Raw genomic sequence first — 20,089 nt, 5'->3', positions numbered from 1 at the left:
GCAGTCTGGAGCTATGGACAGTGAAGATAAGTTCTCCAACAATCTTTCCATCACATGGCTGACGAGGAACCTGTCCTGCTCTTACCACCTACCATTGGTGTGTGTTGGAACAATTTACAAACTGATATTTAACCCATTTGCCTGCATTATGAACATATTTTCTTTTGTCCTAAAATGTTAGAGTGGAACCCAAGCACAATGCTTTTGGCTCAGAGGAGGCAGATGTTATGTACAGTTGGTTCTGCTGTAACATGGTAGTTCCGTTCTCATGCAACATCATGTTATAAGAAAATTGTGTAACAGCAGCACCATTCAAACGAATGCAGTTATAGAGGTTTGCGCTGTAGCAAGTATCCCCAATTTGTCAATCACATTAGAGCAAATTTATTAGATTACTTACAGTATTAGATTACTTCGGCCCAAAAAGTCCACACCAACCTGCCGAAGCACAACCCACTCAGACCCATTCCCCTACATTTACCCCTTCACCTCACACTACGGGCAACTTAGCATGGCCAATTCACCTAACCTGCACATCTTTGGACTGTGGGAGGCCAGAGCACCTGGAGGAAACCCACGCAGACACGGGGAGAATGTGCAAACTCCATACAGACAGTTGCCCGAGGCGGGAATTGAACCCAAGTCTCTGGCGCTGTGAGGCAGCAGTGCTAACCACTGTGTCACCATTTGCACTAACAAAATGCATATTATAACACAAGTTGTAGTTGGTATCAAGGCTTCAAGTTATAATGAGAGCGCTTGCAACCGATGAGTATGTGATGATATGTGGGGAATGTTGTTAGGCTAGCTGGGGTCCTTTAGATTTGACTGAAGCCAACTTAACGAGAAACAAATCCCTCAGTTAAATGTTACCATTTACATAAGCATACAGATTCCCTGGGAAACACGAGACAATATAATGTCTTCTCTAATGACCCTTTCAAGTGATATACTTCTGCTGCTTTACCATTGAAAGACAGGCAGAGTTGCACTGCTATTAACATTTCATGACCTCAGAACATTCCAATGAAATACATTTTTCCAGGTGCTGGGAAGTATGATATTGGTGTAAACTAGAAAGCTTAGCAGCCAATTTACATTCAGCAAGTTGCCACAAACAATAAAATAATGATCACACAAATCTATTAAGAGATGTTGATTAAGGGATAAGCAATAGCCAGAACACAGACAATCATTATCTCTCTTCTAAGAAATGGTTTGATTGGATTTTTATATCCATTCGAGTTAGGTTAGGGTTGATATAAACAGTCAGTTCAATATCTTATTTCAAATGATGGCACCTCAACACTGTTGTACTTTCTCGTTAGTCTACATTATTACTTTAATGTATTTGGAATGGGATTCAAATCCCCAACTTTGTGACTCAGAGGCAAGAATGCACGCACTGAAATACAACTGACATGTCCAATTAGAAGGTTACAAATGTTTAAACATATATCAAGTTTATAAAGTCCAGGAGGAAAAGGAAGTGAAAAGTGGACAATCTAGAACACTTATATACACCGACTGGGTGGTTATGGTTTTCTAGCTGTAGACCATTTGGATTAGAACACAGTTTCTACATGTCCCTTGTTGCTGTTCAATGCAAACAAGAGTGGCAGTTTCAACATTTTTGTCGAAAAGCAGCTCTCCCCTGCCAAGAATTGAAGAGTGTGAGGGAGACAGGGAGACAGACAGGGAGAGAAAGAGAGACAGAGAGAGAGTGTGATAGTGTGTGTGTTGGTGGGGTGGGTTAGGGGGGTGTGTGTGGAAGGTTTAGCATTTGTAAATACTAAGTTTGCCTGGAATGCATACTATAGCTAAGCTTGTTCTTTTTTGCTGTTAACTTTAACAACTCACATACCATAAAAAATGTTCCTAATGGGGGAAACAAAAAAAAAATCAGCCCTTTGGAGTCCTTCGTTGCTATGGCAAAGTGAGGAACAAAATGCTAATTGTTCCAATTCAAATTTACATTTGACGCTGCATTCCCATTAAACAGAACTCAAGCCAAGTTAACTTACTCCTTATCCAAAAAAAATTATTTAGTATCTTTCATGACAATGACACACTCTAAATTGCTTAGCTGCCAATCGGCACTCAGCAAACTTCCATCAACAGTAATGTCCAGATAATTTGTTCTCTGACGTTTATTGAAAGAGAAACATAAGACCTGGGCCCTGGTGTTAATGCTCTTGTTCTTCTTTAAAAAAGTATTATGGGGTCTACAGGGAACTCAGGTGCATCAACTTAACATCTCATGCACAAAAAGGCACATCCAGCCCCTGTTGTAGTAGTGGTTGTGTCTCAATCCCTGCACTGGGAAACCTGGGTTCAAATCCCACCCGCTCCAGAGATATGTAATAATATTTCTGAACAGGTTGATTAGAATAATAGGTTAAATTTTAAAAATACACATCCAACAATGCAACACTCCTTCAGTACGGTACTAGAGTGTCAGCCTTGATCTATTTGCGCAAGTCCTGGACCGAGCTTAGAAGCAAAACCTGATAATTTAGCAGTGAGTTCACTACTGACTGAGCTCTGGCTAGTACACTGGATTATTTTTCCAAATGACGCTTAAGGTAGGAAACACTGACGAATGTGTCAGCAATGGAGCTATGGGACGACCCTTGATTTTGAACCAGAAAGTTATGGATTCAGGTCTCATTCAAAGCCCAGAACAAAATCCAGGCTGATCCTTCAGTTCAGGATTAAGAGAAGTGCTATATTTCAAATAAGACATTAAACTTAGATTTCACTTACTCCCCAAGTTGGATGCAAAGGAACTCTATAGGCCCTATTTCAAAGAAGGACAAGGAACCCTTTCTCTATAAAGAGAATAGGCTAGGGGCAGAGAAAGAAGCCGAAGTGAATTGCACCTGCAGAGAGTTGAACCAACGAAATGGCCCAAATGATCTTCTGTAATGCTGCTATTAGTGTTCTCATATCCTAGTCCATTATGTTTCCCTCACACTTCCAGGTTGTACAGTAATTTACCTCAACTAACAGCTGCTTTTCTATGTTACAAAATTGACTACATTTCAAAAGTGCTCAAGACTATAAAGTACAGTACATGGTGATGCGGAGGTCATGAAGGATCATACAAACGCAATTCTTTGCGAAAAAAACTTTCCCTCATCAGCAGAAAGCAGAATTGATGTTATTTTGTTAATCAGCATTTAAATACCGATGTCATGTCAGCAAAGGTCTGTTGGAAAAAACTTTTAAAAGTGGCCTTTTAGGATCTATTTAAACATTAATAAATCAGACATAGTCAAAGCACAATGACATCAGCTTCTTGTTGCCAGCTTATAGCTGGTAAATCGTTCTGAAGGGATGCCAATTACACTACATGTACCACTGATATAAAATCCTTTCAGATTCACAATGGATCTAAAAAGTGAGCACCATCATCTCAACTTCTGAATACTGCTGCTGGAAATTGTTAAAGTTAACTGTACACCCGATTGAATTTGATTCACTTCAAACTGGCTCAATTTCAAAACAAATTCAAGTTGTAAATGTATTCAGAACACTATAATATTCAAATACCTCAATGCCCTTGCAGAAACCCAAATGTTGGACAACATCTGCCAATAAGTACAGCACAAGATGAGACAGCTTTTGAAAAAAAAATCTCAAATATATTATTTTTATCCTGGATCAAACCATACAACATTTTGCTCTCTGGTTAACCAGCTCAGTGGGATATTGCAGTTCATCTGGTCAAAATTTTCTCAAAATTACTTTTCTCAATCAGAACTTCTTCAAGCCTGCATGGAAAGTCATGTTTTTCTTTTCTTTGAAATAGCAAAAATTAAATTGGATTCAGGTACATTTCTAACATAGCTAACATTTACTGGCCAACCCCTCTTATTCAGATTTAATACAATTGAGTGGCTTGGTGGACCACCTCGGAGAGCAGTTAGGATTAATCCAGCATTGATTAGATATCATATTAGAACTTTTTTTCTAAGGGAAGAAAACAAAGGACATTTGTAGACTAGTGGTATTCTTACAAAAATTTGAGTGTTATCAGCATCACAATCAACAATTCCTGATTGTTTATTTTTATTTTGTAAGAGTACAGAAACTATGTGAATTCAAAATCAGATTGCCATTTGGAAAATTTAACTCCGTTTATAGCCCAGGCAACTAGATATCAAGCTCAAATCATATAACTATATCATCACTGTAAGCTCACAAAACCCAGTCACGGAAGACAAAGTAGTAGCTTATATTTTATACTTTGATCAGCACTTTGAAAAGGCATTGTCATTTACACATCAAATTTAGAAAACAAAGTTCTTTGAGTTAATTTCTTGAATGCACAAAATCAGAAAATGTTTATTACATTGCAGCACATCAATAATGACATCCAAATATGTCTTTCATTATAATATGTATAGAAGTCTAACTTACAGAGGGAGACTAACCTTTCAAATGAAATACTCAAGAATCTCCTCCACCCAACCTGAAGCCTTTAATTTAAACTCCCACAAACTTTCTGGATGAGAATGTGGAACAGATGGTTCTGGGCTGGACACTGTCATTCAAACAATGGAGTAACCCGGAATAATTCCTCTCCCGAGGCTCTTTGATGTTTCTGTGAAGCAGCTGTAGAGTTCAATTATCCAACATCTTAAGAAAAACACACTTGTCCCCTTTTTTCAAATATATGTCTTAATAAAAGCTCCTTCACCCTAGTTAACAAATGTAACATATAACCATTGTGCTGTGGTTGGAGTAGGAGGTGAAAGAGGAGAGTATCGCATTTACTTTTCCCATTTGGTTAAAAGCTATCAGAATAGCAAAATATTTAAAACCGCAGAACAAACTGAAGGAGTTAGAAAAGAAAAGAGGAAAAGAAATCTATGACCAGGAAGGGTTTAGAGGCATATGGGCTAAGTGCTGGCTAATAGGACTAGATTAGAACAGGATCTGGTCAGTATGGATGAGTTGGACTGAAGGGTCTGTTTCTGTGCGGTACACCTCTGTGACTCCATGGCTCTACGTTATATTCCAAAATTTTCAAACTGGTTAAAGCAAGTTTCAAACGGCAAGATTACTACCAGCCTTTTCATAAAGATATCTATGAATAATCTGTCATGATCATTGATGATAATGACATTTAAGGGGCCCACATGAGCAGAGGGAAGGTGCAAGCATAGGAGGCAAAGAGGGGACTCAGAGCAAGTCTTTTTTCAAGAGGGAGGAAGATGAAAATGACAACTTGCAACAATAATTATTTGTTGAATTGTGGACAAGCAATGTAGAATGATGCCAAGATTTCAAACGTACATTACCAAGAAACAGTTCAGGTCTACGGGGAACTGATGTCATGATCTAGCTCCCCAAGCTTACATTGCTCATGGTCTGCAACGACAGAACTAAATGAGTCCAAAAAGTAAATATTCAATGGGCTTGATGCCTCTGGTTCCAAATAGAATTGACAAACATACATCAAAGAACATGCTCTTCACTGGACATGAATCACCAGGATAATGGATATGATCACTGTAGTATACAGTCTATGGAGATTAACTGTTTGCAATATGCAAAGAAAATAATTTATTGTCAACAGTGTTCAAGTCATAGGAACAGGAGTAAACAGCTTAGCCTCTCAAACCTAGCCCAACGCCATTTAATTAGATCATGCCTAATCAGTGATCTAATTCTAAATATCTTACTTAAGTCCTCTGGTTAACAAAATTCAACAAAATCTAAACAGTGACAAATTCAAGTCTAGTTCAAGCCTAAAATCCAGATTGCAGCAATGAGAAGGTACTGTGTTGACAGAAGTGCCTCTTTTGGGTGAAGTTTGGAACTCTTAAGTGGCAACTGAAACTAGATCAATTGTTAATTTTAAAACTGAGATGTGCAGATTAAAAATAATAGAAACAAACATTAAGGGACACAGAGTAAAGGCAAGCACATAGAGTTAAGTAGCACATTCTCCAGAATCTCAATGAATGGCAGAACAGTTGAGGCACTAAATGGTTTCAACCTCATCCTACTATTTTGAGTGATTATATTAAACTTGGGACCCAGTTTGTTGTCACAGATGGATACAAAAGATGCCACAGCATCACTGTATTTTAAAAATTAAAATCAGCAGTGAGTTCTCCTGGTGCCCCAGCCCATATTTATCCCTTACTCATCATAATTAAGGCAGGTTATGTCATTTATCTCACAGCAGAACCCTGCAACTTGTCTGCTGCGTTTCCTGCATTACAACACTGATCACACTATTGGTTGCTAAGTACTTGGGAATATTCTGAATTTGTGATTAACATTATACAAATGCAATTGTTTCCTTAATCCTTGGGACCAGGGCACTCTGAACAAGGAATCCCAGATCCAGCAAAATGAACCATCATGTACAGCTAAATGCAACTTAACCTATACATTAACCTGACACTAAGGGAATTAAATACTAACACACAATCGTAAGATGGACAACAAATATAAAACTTAGATCCATAAACTTGCAAAATTTCTGCTCACTATACAATAAAGCAGAGGGCCAAATATTAATGCTAATTTGCAATAAGTTATATCATTAAAAAAAAAGCAAGATCACACAGCCACAAGATATTTTGATTGAGAAAGCAAAATTAACTTTCAAACTATGTAGTTGGCTTAAAAGACACAATTCTTTGAAGGCATACCACTATTCCATCAGACTTATTTGCTCATACATACATTTACATTTCAGTATTCCATTCAATACATAAACGTTAGGAAAACAAGTCAGCAACATGAAAGTCTAGAATATAGTTGAATCTTTGCTCAAAGGAAAGTTAGAAGTCGTACAACACCAGGCTATTTCACCTGATGAAGGAACAGCACTGCGAAAGCTTGTGATTTCAAATAAACCTATTGGACTATGACCTGGTGTTGTCTGACTTCTGACCTTGTCCACCCCAGTCCAACACCGGCACCTCCACATCAAAAGGAAAGTTAGACTCAGGAGTTAAAAAATTATCTCAATGCTGGAGGTTACATTTGAGATTTAAACAGGGAACATTCCATGACCATTAATGTTCATTGATACACAATCCCATTGTGTATCTTTAGGACTCTCGATTTTACAGATGTGTACATTCATACAGTTTTCTACATTGGTCTTGAACCCAAAACTGCCCTCTCATTCAGCAGTTTGAGAAGTCAAAACCTTCTTGAAGCAGTGAAAGAAATATTTGAATTCTTTTGGTGTCTTTCATTATCTTTGGACATACCAAAGCACTTTACAGCCAATAAAGTATAATAGAAATGTAATGACTGTTATAATGTAGAAAACACACTACACTATTCGTACACAGCAAATTTGCACAATCAGCAATGTGGTAAAGGCTGGCTAATCTGCTTTATTGGCTATGCTCAGAAGATAAATATTAGCTTGGGTACCAGGGAGCTTTCCCCTGTTGTTCTTCTGCAATGGTGCCAGGAGATTCCTCAGTATAGCACTGCACACATCAGCTTAGATTTTCTGATCAAGTCACTGGTGTGCTGCTTAAATTCACAATGTCTGATGTGGTAGCGAGTGTGCTATGACTGATAGGAACACTGCAGTAACACTTGAGTCTTGATTAGATTCCCTACAGAGTGGAAACAGGTCATTTGGCCCAACAAGTCCACACCGACCCTCCGAAGAGTAACCCACCCAGACCCATTTCCCTCTGACTAACACCATAGGGCAATTTAGCATGGCCAATTCACCTGACCTGCACATCTTAGGATTGTGGGAGAAAACTGGAGGTCCTGGAGGAGACTCATGCAGACACAGGGAGAATGTGCAAACTCCACACAAACAGTTGCTGAGTCTGGAATTGAACCTGGGTCCCTAGCACAGTGAGGCTGTGGGGATGGGGATACTAACTACTATAGTATTAAGACAGCAAACTAACTTTGATCATGTTATTTGTGCCTCCAAAATAATTGAGATTTTGATTTTTAAATTGTATTAGATTCTAGGATCATCATGAAAGGATTGAATTTGGTTTACTAGCAAGTTTAAAAAGGAGTAAGCTGTGGTACTTCAACTCCAGTCATGTCAGCATTAACACTGCTCAGCTATGCAAATTATTAAAGGTGTCAGATTGGGGAAGCCCAATAATCCCAATTAAAAAGGAAGGAATCACATTCGTTGACATGTGCCATGGGCTCATTTCAATATTGAAGACTATTCAGATTTAATAAAATCAGAGAATGTGGTTTGTGCCCAGATCTTTGATAGCCGTTTGAATCGCATGGAAATTGTAGACTCTTATTAGACTGTTTTTATGTTGATTTTTGTTGTTTGACTGGAGTTCCCATTGGTTAGCAGATCAAAAGCTTTATTGCACCTGCTCAATGTCAAGTTCATAAAGAGTCATAGACAATTTCTTGCAGACACAGAATTGGGACTGACTCAATAATGCTATAAATAACATCCAATTTTGGAGTAAAGGAGAACTTGACAAAGAACTGCTAGGTGTCAGGAGGAGAGAATGAAGAGAGATTTCATTCAGAATGTAAATCACTAAAATGGAGTAATGCAAGCTCATCGGGATAAACAGAGCTAGTTGCAAGTTGTGTAAAATGGGTCAATAGGAGCACAGTGTGAATGTGAATGGAGGAGTATCAAAGCTGGCTAAGATAAAGTTAAAGGAAGAGAGTCTCCAGAGGATGTTGTCTAGGATTTTTATTTTTTCTTACAGCAAGGCAGTGCTGAGGGAAATAGGGGAAAAAGGATACATTGGACTGACCCAGGGAGTTCCAAAAGGTTGGACATAGCGAAGGAAGTCGAACTTGTGGTCAGTGCACTTTATAATTCAGCGCAGGGAAAAGCATGACAGGTTACCAAGGTTAAGGTCAGAAGTAAATTCAGCACGTGAAGAAGACTGTTTAAGCCATTAGGACATTTGATTTATTTAGTTTCTAACATCAGACAGATAACTGGAGCACTAACTGCAAGAAGACAGCAAATGGAAAGGAGGGAAAGAACCATGCACAAACAGGAGAAACGGCTAACAAGTAACACACTCATTGCTTTGTGCCTAAGCACGAGCAGAACCGGGAAGCAGCAGTGTCCAACAAGGGAGAGGGGAGAGAAGGAAAGTGGAGGAAAGTGAAGCAGTCTATAATATTGGAAATGAGGTGACAAAACTCTGTCCTAAAACACACAGGAACATTACAAAATTGATTAGCACCCTGAGGAGAGCAGAAGCTACATAGGAGGTGGTCTACAAGGAGTGATAGAAGCATAGTTGCAAAGGAACATGTTCCATGATTTTGAAACGAAACAATTGATGACAGGCAGCAATTGGAGAAGACAGAATTGTCAGTGGAGCAGTGGGTCAGAGGACCAAAATGGAGAGCCAATGGAAGCAAAGAGCATTGTTGAAATAAACAAAAGCTTTCTATTGGCATTTAACAATGAAGAGGTCTTTTTCAAGCTTTAGTAAATGAAGAGGCTATCACATTATTGGGCAAGAGAAGGCTCCAGAAAAGCTGGTGGAAATGAAAGTGGGTCAGCCATCTGGCTCAGGGGATACAGCCAAATGTAATGGTTGAAACTGCAAAGGTATTGACCATGATCTTTCAATCTCCTTAGATACAGAAGTGGTTCCAAAATATTAGCAGATGACAAATTTTATTCTCTTGTTCAAAAAGAAGGGAAAACGGTCAACCTGACAATTACTAGTCAGTTTATTTTTGGTAATGAGAATTAAAAATGAAATTGGTAATGAAATTAAAAGGTATAAATACTTGAAAGAGGAAAAATGCAGGGTTTTGGGCAAAGACCTCAGAAGTGAGACGTGTTGAATTGCTTTGTGAAAAGGTCTCAAAAGACAAATTGCCTTATTCTGCGTTTTATTATTCTATGCTTCTAGCATACATCCCTAGAACAGGATGCAATAATGATTTTGAAGGTACCGACAACACCAGAAGTCAGAGGAAAGCTGGTCAAAAAAAGACCAAGCACCACAGACTTGAACTAAATGCAATTTACACATATGAGAAACAATTCAATTTTCGATGGAGCCAGTTTAAAACCACATCAGAGCAGGAGAATTTTGAAAGTTGAACATGAAATTCCCATCATTTAGATTGTGATTTATAATTAGAAACAGCTTCTAATCTGGAAGAAATCCAAATTCAAAGTCAAAATTCAACTTGGATTTGAAAGCTAATGTATTTCTAAAGAAAGCCAAATCAGGAGTACAGATAAGATCTCTCCTTTATACACAGTAAAAGACCTAAGCAAATACCATATGGCCTCTTTTTCAGTGGGATTTATGAAGGTTTCAACTGATGGGTTGCATTTGCTTGCTGAAGTTTAAAAAAAACTAACACTATCCAAGATGGCAATTGTTTTTTGTTTCCCCTTTTGTCTATTATTCTTCTGGTTAATGCATCTGTATTATAACTTTTTATTATTTTCTATTTTTTCAACTTTTTATTTCTGCTTACACTCCAAATATGCTCCTTTTCTTTACAAAAATTATAAATGACAGAGTCAACATTGAATATTCAATGTCCTAGCCAACATCTATCCATCATTAAAGTTGACGTTATCTTATTATTACATTGCTGTTTGTGGGAACTTGTTATTTTGATGTAGGAGCCAATTTGCCCACAGTGACTACATTTCTCAAGTACTTTAGTGGCTGCACTGCAAAGTCACACAGGCATGACAACAGTAGAATCATCTCGATTTGAGGTGTTGGTTAACAAATATTGGTTTGAACATCTGGGCAAACTTCATACTTCCCTTCAAATATTGCTAGAAATTCTTTTACATCTGACAGATAGGGTCAATGAGAATTCAGTTTTATGTCCAGCAGTCCCTCAATGCTGCAAACTTGGTTTGTGCCATGTGTCTGGGTAGGAATTGAGCTCACAACTTTCTAATGAGGCAATTGCAATACCAACAGAACCACAACCAACATTGATTTCTAGACACAAGAGCTAAAATTGGCTGTGGCTAAACATGCCCTTTGTTACTGATAGAAAATACATTTAAGAGCCAGATATCATTATTTCTGCAAGTTAGGTTATCACAAGAGGTTAGAATTTTGAATCAACACTCATTTGTGGACTTCAGTATTTTCATATAACGTACTGTTCGACATGCTGTTGTTCATATCATACTACATAAGTAAACTGCGATCAAAAATATACAGACAAAACCTGTAATGACTCAATTTGTTATGCTAGGAGTAGCTTGTCCATACAGACTAGTGCAAGCCTATATTTTAACTCAAGTCTATTTGAGGTGGTGAAATAACAGAAGCAGCCCTATAACGCGTAACACCACCACTGTATTAGAGAAAGAGGGTAAGTAAAAATCAAGGAAGGAATTCGGGTTTTAATAACCATCCCATGACCTTATGAAGTGTATAGATGGGAGCAGTCACAAATTCATCAAATTGTGCTGGAACATACCAACAGCCAGGCAGCCTACATACATGAAGAATGGGCTTTCAGCCAGAGGATCAGAGACAAATAACCATTCTTATATATAAAGCCAGGAGGTAGGTCCCACCTTCAAGATATTAGGAACAAATGGAAGGAGAAAGACATTTCCATTAAAAAGCAAAATAATAAATTGAATGTTTAAAATAAAATCTATGCCTACATAATTTTAAAATATAACCTAGATTTACAGATATTTACCCTGAAGAAAGAAATAAAAAGCTGGCTTCATTTAAAGTTGTAGTGTAGGCAGGTATACTCAGAGCAGTGACTGTTACTTTGGAAATCATTTCATAAACTAAGGATGGTGCATGCTACTGAGGGATGTGAAGGAAACAATGGTGATTCACCTGGTGTTTATAGTCCATTCTATTTCATACTTCATTAAAAATAATAATTTATGGGATATGGGTGTCACTGGCTGGGCCAGCATTTATTGCCTACCTCTAGTTGCCCTTGAGAAGGTGACAGTGATTTGTTTTTTTTTTATAATGGTTCCTGTCTGTGAGATGTAGATACACCCACAATGCCATTAAGGAGGGAATTCCAGGATTTTGACCCAGTGATACTGAGGAAATGCTGATAGAATTCTAAGTCAGGACGGTGATTGCCATGGAGTGGAACTTACCAGTTCTCCTGCTGTTGTCTTTACAGATGGAAGTGGTGTTGGCTTTGAACATCATTGACTTCCATAAAGTACTGAGTTATACTCTACAAAGGACTATAGGTATCCCTCCTCAATAGGGAGAGGAACAATTGGTTATACTGTATATAGTTTGAGAACCATCATTCCACAAGTTTGGGATAAGGCCTCCAAGTACTACCACAGCCAGTACAGGACTATTGGAGTCATTCGGCATTACAGTCTAGAAATCTATCCAACTGAGATACCTAATGTCCCCAATCCCTGTCACAGAACTTGATAATGGACAGTCTCAACGGGTCCAGTTGTCAAGGGAAAGATAAATTATCAACCAAGTCGATCAGTGTGTAGGGAGAAGAGAAATTTTGGAACATCAGATATTGACGAGGAAATCTTTTGCTTGGGAGATAGTCCATGATCAAAGGCATAAAGTAGGTTCCAGTAAGAAACAGGACAATTCAGCAATTCAGCAAGCTTACCCAAAATAGATGGCTATACTAGATGTCAGGAAGATTAATGAAACAAATTCCAGTCAAAGTGGAGTTCCGTCTTCAATAAGAATAAAGAAAAGTAGAAGAATTAAAACTAACAAAACAACTGCTCATTTTTAGGACAATCAGTAATTGGATCGAATGAGTTTTTTTTGTTTGTGTGTTGAAGTTCTTATATGTACGACATGAATTCACCCATTCAGGTTGTTCTTCTTTAATATTACATACCCCAAATGATGATTTACTCTGGGAATTTTTATACTATATTTTTATACAATACAGTAGACTAAGTGCCAGTTTTACACTCAACTTGGATTTCAGTTATGGTTTTCTTTAATCATACTTCAAGTGCAGCCGTGTGTAAGTTTTGCATATCTTCTATTACACTTTACTGATTACATTGTGTCAAAAAAAAAAGTCCAAATACTTCCATTCTACAGTAAACATGCATACAGACTGGCTCTAAAATGGCCAAGCCATCCTTGACTCATTCAGTTTCCATACCCTACAATGTTATGATTAGATTACCTACAGTGTGGAAACAGGCCCTTCGGCCCAACAAGTCCACACTGATGCATTTCCCTCTGACCAATTTACCTAACATGATGGGCTATTTGGCATGGCCAATTCACCTGGCCTGCACATCTTTGGAGATGCCTGTGTTGGACTGGGGTGTACAAAGGGGTGCAGGGGTGTACAAACTTTGTACACCCCTACATATCTTTGGACTGTGGGAGGAAACCAGAGCACCCAGAGGAAACCCATGCAGACATGGGGAGAATGTGCAAACTCCACACAGACAGTCACCGGAGGCTGGAATCAAACCTGGGTCCCTGGCACTGTGAGGCAGCAGTGCTAACCACTGAGCCACCATGCCCATTAGGGCCGTAGATTCTATTTGAAAGAAGCAAGACATCTTTCTCCAATCAGAACCAACTCAAACACAGCCCTCATTGCCAGGTCATAAATACCAAAATGCTTTCAGAACAGACACTTCATGAAGTTTGTTAGCATCGCTATCAAAAATGGTTTGGTGATTGAGTTGTTCTAGCATGGAGTAAACATGTCAGTGTGTAATTAATGATGAACTGTGTTTACATTGCCAAATACTTTCCCATTTTGCCTTTCCCTTCTTTTGATATTTCTTTGAGGATATTTACCTACTTCTTATCCTCTGAGATCACTGACCATCTGCTCATAGGTCTTGCAAAGTATGCAAATCGAAAGACAGAGGGTTTGAAGAGAACACTGGGGAGGTGTGGGGGTGGGGGGAGGGGGAGGTGAAATAGAGAGAAAACAGGCAGAGACAGTGTGAGAAAAGACGTAATTTTGTGGCAAACTGATCCGCCCTCAGAGAAAGGAAACCAAAAACATTAGCCCCACAAATGCTGCTTTCTTCCCCTCAGTTTTCAAGTGAAAAAGTAACTTTATTACATCTGAATGTATACAAAAATAAAACAGAACCTTCCTAATACATTACCCAGCCCTTCATGAATGTGCAATGTTTTGATATGGAAACAGCATGGGGAGAAGTTGAGGCTTACTCCATACATACATGTATCTTAAATTGCTTCCCATCAATTTAAATGATTCAGATATCAGCTTAAATTTGCAATGCCATTAGTTAAATTGTATTTCTGAGATATTATTTATTAAGTAGTACCTTGGGTGGGGAGAAGGATGGTGGAACAGTGGTAATGTAATACAGATAGCCAAAGACTGTGACTAATGTACTGGTGACATGAGTTTTTTTTAGACTAGATTCCCTATAGTGTGGAAACAAGCCCTTCAGCCCAACAAGTCCAAACCAACCCTCTGTAGAATAACTCACCCCCATCTGACTAATGCACCTAACAACTATGGACAATTTAGCATGGCCAATTCACCTAGCCTGCACATCTTTGGAATGTGGGAGGGAAACCCACACAGACACGGGGAGAATGTGCAAACAGATAGTCTCCAAAGGCTGGAATTCAACTTAGGACCCTGACGCTGTGAGGCAGCAGTGCTAACCACTGAGCCACCATGAAATCACACCATAGCACTTGGTGGAATTTGAATTCAATTAATAACATCCTGAACACAAAACTGTCAGAAATGTTGACTGCTTGACTGATCGTAACACCCCATCTAGTATCCCAATATTCTCCCTTTCGTAAAGGAATGGTGCTATGCTCACCTGAATGCACACAGCAGTGTGGCTGACTCTTAAATACTCTCTGGAATCAATTCAAGAGCAATTACTGGCCTCTTCAGCCACACCAATGAAAGGGTAGAGAAAACAAAAGCTGATGATTTGGAGGTGGCATGTTAGCTCAGTGGTTAGCACTGCTGCTTTACAGCACCAGGGGTCTGAGTTCAAATCCCACCCTGGTGGTCTGCTTGCGTGCGGTTTGCATATTCACCCCACGTCTGCATGGGTTTCCTTTGGGTGCTCTGGTTTTCTCCCACAGTCACAAAGATGTTAGATGGACTGGCCATGGTAAATTGCCCCAAAGTTTCCTGGGATGTGTGGATTAGCTGGGGATGTGGAATGCAAGGTTACAGGGGTGGGCTGCCTTTTGGAGGGTCAGTGTGGACTCGATGGGCCGAATGGCCTGCTTTCACACTATAGGGATCCTATGATTCTCATGGGGAGTACTGTCCAGTGATAAAAGAGAGTGGGGAGCTGACAGAAATCTCTCTAGCTGTACTATTGTCCTTACAGCATGTTTATCGGGTATTACAGGACAACGTCCCAAGTCACCTCTCAGCTAAATCCTTGCCCCGTCCGAACAATTCGAACTTGAGACTCAATGGAAAGAGTCGAGGTTTGGGAATCTAACCTTGAAATCTCCACAACACAAGCAACAATAGTGGCCAGGCCAGGCCAGGCTCAGAAGAAGGCTGCAATGAGCAAGGCAGACGTGCAGATTCGATTACATTTTACAGATGTCGATTTCACTCCCCCGCCCCAAACCCCTTCTCCGGTTACAATACACTCTTGGAGTTGGGACCTTCACAATAATATTAAAGGTGTATTGGGGAATGGCGAGAAAATGTTCGCCTGCTGTAAGGGGGAACCTATTGGGGAGGGGTGGGAAGAAGATGTCATTTGTATCTCGGAATTCCCTTCCCAGGGAGTTCAAGTCAATTACCGTAGAGAAAGGACGGTATCCGCGCAATTTCGCTGGCTCCAGGACACCGATCGCAGTTGTCTGCTGCTCGAATTCCTCCAAACCCCGGCGGTTCAGGTAGGCATTCACCACAAAGCTGTCTCCTAAACACAGGTCCCGGGGGGGAAATGGGGAGGGGTGGTAAGGAGGATGATGGAGGATGGGGGAGGGAAGGATGGAGGAGAGGGGGGAATGACAGGGAAGGAGGGGGATGGATGAAGGGGGAATGGAGGGAGGGAGGGAGGGGATGGAGGGAGGGGGGAGGGATGGAGGGATGGAGGGAAGGATTGGGATGGATGGAGGGAGGGGTTGGGATGGATGGAGGGAGGGAGGGAGGGAGGGGTTGGGATGGAGGGAGGGGATGGAGGGAGTGGATGGATGGATGGATGGGATGGAGGGGATGGAGGGGATGGAGGGGATGGAGGGAGGGGATGGATGGATGGATGGAGGGGATGGATGGATGGATGGAGGGAGGGGATGGAGGGAGGGAGGGGATGGATGGAGGGAGGGAGGGGATGGAGGGAGGGAGGGAGTGGATGGAGGGAGGGAGGGGATGGATGGAGGGAGGGGATGGATGGATGGATGGAGGGAGGGAGGGGATGGATGGATGGAGGGAGGGAGGGGATGGATGGAGGGAGGGAGGGGATGGATGGAGAGAGGGAGGGGATGGATGGAGGGAGGGAGGGAGGGGATGGATGGAGGGAGGGAGGGAGGGCATGGAATGGATGGCGGGGAGGGAGGGAGGGGGTGGATGGAGGGGTGGAGGGAGGGGAGGGATGGGTGGAGGGAGGGGATGGATGGTTGGAGGGAGGAAGGAAGGGGATGGAAGGAGGGTGGGGGATGGATGGAAGGAGGGTGGGGGATGGATGGATAAATGCGGGTGGGGGGGGGGGAGGGGGGAAGGAAGGAGGGAACAACAAGAAGAAAAGTAACGGTTGAGAATTGGCCAAATTATCTCGATAACAGAGCAGGAGTGGGAACATTTAATTGAAATACAGTTTTAAAAGGAAAGAGCGAATCTAGTGAATATCAGTTACTGAATTAAAACCAAATCGAACTCAAACCGTCTATAAATTTTAATTCCTCATCGATCGGTAAGACCAGTTAAAGGAAAGCAGCTCACCTTCGGGGTTTTCTCTCCGCCTGCACGCTGTCAGTTTCAATCGACCCCATAGTTTGTTGGGGGGGAAAAAATTAGAAAAAAAAGTTAGCAACATTCACAATTCTCATCTCAACTAATTACCCCTCCCGAAAACAAAACAAAATCACCCTGGGAAAAGTATGAGCAGACCCCACGTGTGTGCAGCCGTGAGTTGAGTTTCAATTTGCCTACCATGTTTTGACTGAAGTTTGCCCATTTTCCAGCAGTTGCTAATAGTCTCTGCTTCACGTCCACGCCGAGACAAGCATTTGGAGGTTTATTACGGTTCTTCCTTTGCCGGTGGAGGGAAGGTGGTGGTGGAGTGTAACAATCCCACAATAACGAAGAGAAAAGCTCTCCCTGTCTGTCTCCCTGCTCAGGATCCTCTTCACGGAGTCTCCAGGAGAGCTGTCACAGAGCGACTGAGGCAGCGCTCGCTCTCCCCTCTCACCAACACCACATTAAAAAAAACCTGCAGCCTGCCCTCGGCGGCACTTAAAAGTGGGAGGAAAGACTTCCCTTTGAATTCCAAGCTCCAACCACTTTAACTCTCGTAGACGCGATCAGTCGAGTGCTGATTTCTGTGCAACTGCTTTAATGTGTGCCAATCACCAAATGTTCAACGGTATCTTCCAATAAAATGTCTTTTGATGATTTTTCTGAAGACTTTGAAAACAAAGCAATTACCACTCGCTCCTCATGCCTTTGGTAGTTCTTTGTAATTTATTCGATAGCTATAATGCCATGTAATCATGTTAAATTCTTAAAATAACAGAGATTATGTAAAAATCAGTTTTTTTTTCAAAGAGTCATGGAGTTTTAAAACAGGATCGCCTCTGTACTAGTCATCAAGCACGTATCTATTCGAATCCCATTCTCCAGTACTTGGCTTGTAGCCTTGTCTGCACTGGCGCTACAAGGGTTTATCTAAATTCTTAAATGTTGCGAGGGTTCCTTCCTCTACTGTTTTATCAGGCAATGAGTTATAGATATCCCCTAAACTCTGGGATTTTTTTCTTTTAACTCCACTCTAAACCCTTTGCCCTGTAAATGAAATCTGTGCTATTGACTCTCTACTAAGGAAAAAAAGCATTCTTCCTATCAATGCTTCTCATAATTTTGATTTGGAGATGCCGGTGTTGGACTGGGGTGTACCAAGTTTAAAATCACACAACACCAGGTTATAGTCCAACAGGTTTAATTGGAAGCACACTAGCTTTCGGAGCGACGCTCCTTCATCAGGTAATCTCATAATTTTTTACACATCAATCAAGCCCCGCCTAAACTTCCTCTGCTGAAAGGGGAGAAACTCCAGTCTATCTACTTTCCCTTTTAGCTGCATAGTTCTAGCCCAAGCAACACCCTGACAAACCTCCTCTGCACCCTGAAAAGTATATTCACATCCTTCCTATAGTGGCATAACAGTACTGTAGTCATTTGCCACAGTGGTCTAATGGTATTATCGCTAGACTACTAAACTAGATAGGAGAAAGTGAGGACGGTAGATGCTGGAGATCAGAGTCGAGAGTGTGGTGCTGGAAAAGCCCAGCAGGTCAGACAGCATCCGAGGAGCAGGAGAATCAATGATTCCTCTTGAGGGGCTCGTGCACGAAACATCAATTCTCCTGCTTCTTGGATACTGCCTGACCTGCTGTGCTTTTCCAGCAGCACTCCCTCAACTAGTAATCTAGGTACCCGAGTACGTAATGTTCTGAATACCCAGGATCTAAACTGAGCATGACAAATGATGGAACTTGAATTCAATAAAAACAATCTGGAATTAAAAGTCTAATGGCCATGAAATGATTATCAGGAAAATCTTCCTCCTTTAGAAATGAAACTGCTGTCAATACCTGGTCTGGCCTTTTTGTATTCCAGACCCACAGTTAGGTCAGTGACTCTAAAATGGCCTGGCAAACTATTCAGCTGTGTCACCTGTGAGAAAGACAAAAGGGAAAATTAAATTAGATGGACCACATGATCTTATGGCTTTGGCTAGAGCCAAAATTGGGAGAGCTGTCTCACAGACTAGTCAAGTAACAGTCTGACATAATCATCCTCATGGAATCACACCTTATAGACAATGTCTCAGACAACAGCATCACCATCCCTCGATATATCCTGCCCCGCTTGCACAACAGAACCAGCCGAGATGGTGGCATGTTGGTATACAATTAGATGGGAGCTGCCCAAGGAGTCCTCAACGTTGATTTTAGACCCCATGAAGTCTCATGGCATCATGTCAAATAAAGGCAGTGATCAAACATCCTGTTGATTACCAAGTACTGCCATCCCTCTGATGAATACCATTGGAGGAGACACTGAGAGTGGCAAGGGTGGAGAAATGTACTCTTGGGGGTGGGGGGGGGGGGGGGAGTTCAATTTCCATCATCAAGAGTGGCTTGGTTGCAGCACCACTGACCAAACTGGTTGAGGCCTAAAGAACTGTGTTGCTAAACTGGGTCAACAGCAGTTGATGATAGAGCCAATAAGAGGGAATAACATACTTGACATCATCCTCACCAATTTGCCTGCCACAGTTGCATCTGTCTGTGGCAGTATCAGTAACAGTGATCACTGCACATTCTGAGTGGAGATGAAATCCCATCTTCATATGGAGAATATCTTACCTGATGGCACCATCATCATGTTAAATGGGAAATACTTCGAACAGATCTTGGGTCGCACAGTGGCACAGTGGTTAGCACTGCTGCCTCACAGCACCAGAGACCCGGGTTCAATTCCCACCTCCCCATGTGTGGAGTTTGCACATTCTCCCCGTGTCTGTGTGGGTTTCCTCCAGGTGCTCCGGTTTCCTCCCAAAGATGTGCAGGTCAGGTGAATTGGCCATGCTAAATTGCCTGTCGTGTTAGGTGCAGGGGTAAATGTTGGGGAATGGGTCTGGGGTGGGATGTGCTTCGGCAGGTCGGTGTGGACTTGTTGGACCAATGGGCCTGTTTCCACAGTGTAAGTAATCTAAAAAAAAAGATCTAGCATCTCCAGACATTCACAAGACACCATGGGCCATAAGCAGCCAAATTGTACTCCAGAACAACTTGCAACCTCATGGCCCGGCATGTTCTGCATGCTAAATGACACAAGCAGCAAGTGATAGGGTCTAGACTATCTTCTTAATATACTTTGGTTTGGTCCATAACAAGCTACAAGATGGTCATCTACCTAACAATGTTGA

General features: G+C 41.1%; 1 protein-coding gene across 2 annotated transcripts in view; it reads right to left on the bottom strand.

Moving 5' to 3' along the window:
• nkd2b (NKD inhibitor of WNT signaling pathway 2b) overlaps nucleotides 1-17,411 on the bottom strand; it is a 126,801-nt gene extending 109,390 nt beyond the window's left edge. The window contains exons 1-3 of one of the 2 annotated variants that reach the window (XM_043719325.2): nucleotides 17,089-17,411; nucleotides 16,879-16,905; nucleotides 15,738-15,859 (exon numbers count right to left, since the gene is read on the bottom strand). In XM_043719325.2, the coding sequence (XP_043575260.1) occupies nucleotides 15,738-15,859; nucleotides 16,879-16,905; nucleotides 17,089-17,113 (174 nt within the window). In that variant the 5' untranslated portion in view covers nucleotides 17,114-17,411. The remainder of the gene's footprint in view (nucleotides 1-15,737; nucleotides 15,860-16,878; nucleotides 16,906-17,088) is intronic. The other variant, XM_043719326.2, reaches the window with a different exon arrangement.
• Nucleotides 17,412-20,089: the final 2,678 nt, after the last annotated feature.

This window comes from Chiloscyllium plagiosum, unplaced genomic scaffold (genome assembly GCF_037043375.1).
Source record: "Chiloscyllium plagiosum isolate Xiang-an unplaced genomic scaffold, Cpla_swu_hap1 HiC_scaffold_34, whole genome shotgun sequence".
NCBI classification, from domain to species: domain Eukaryota; kingdom Metazoa; phylum Chordata; class Chondrichthyes; order Orectolobiformes; family Hemiscylliidae; genus Chiloscyllium; species Chiloscyllium plagiosum.
This window is presented reverse-complemented; position numbering and strand designations above follow the sequence as displayed.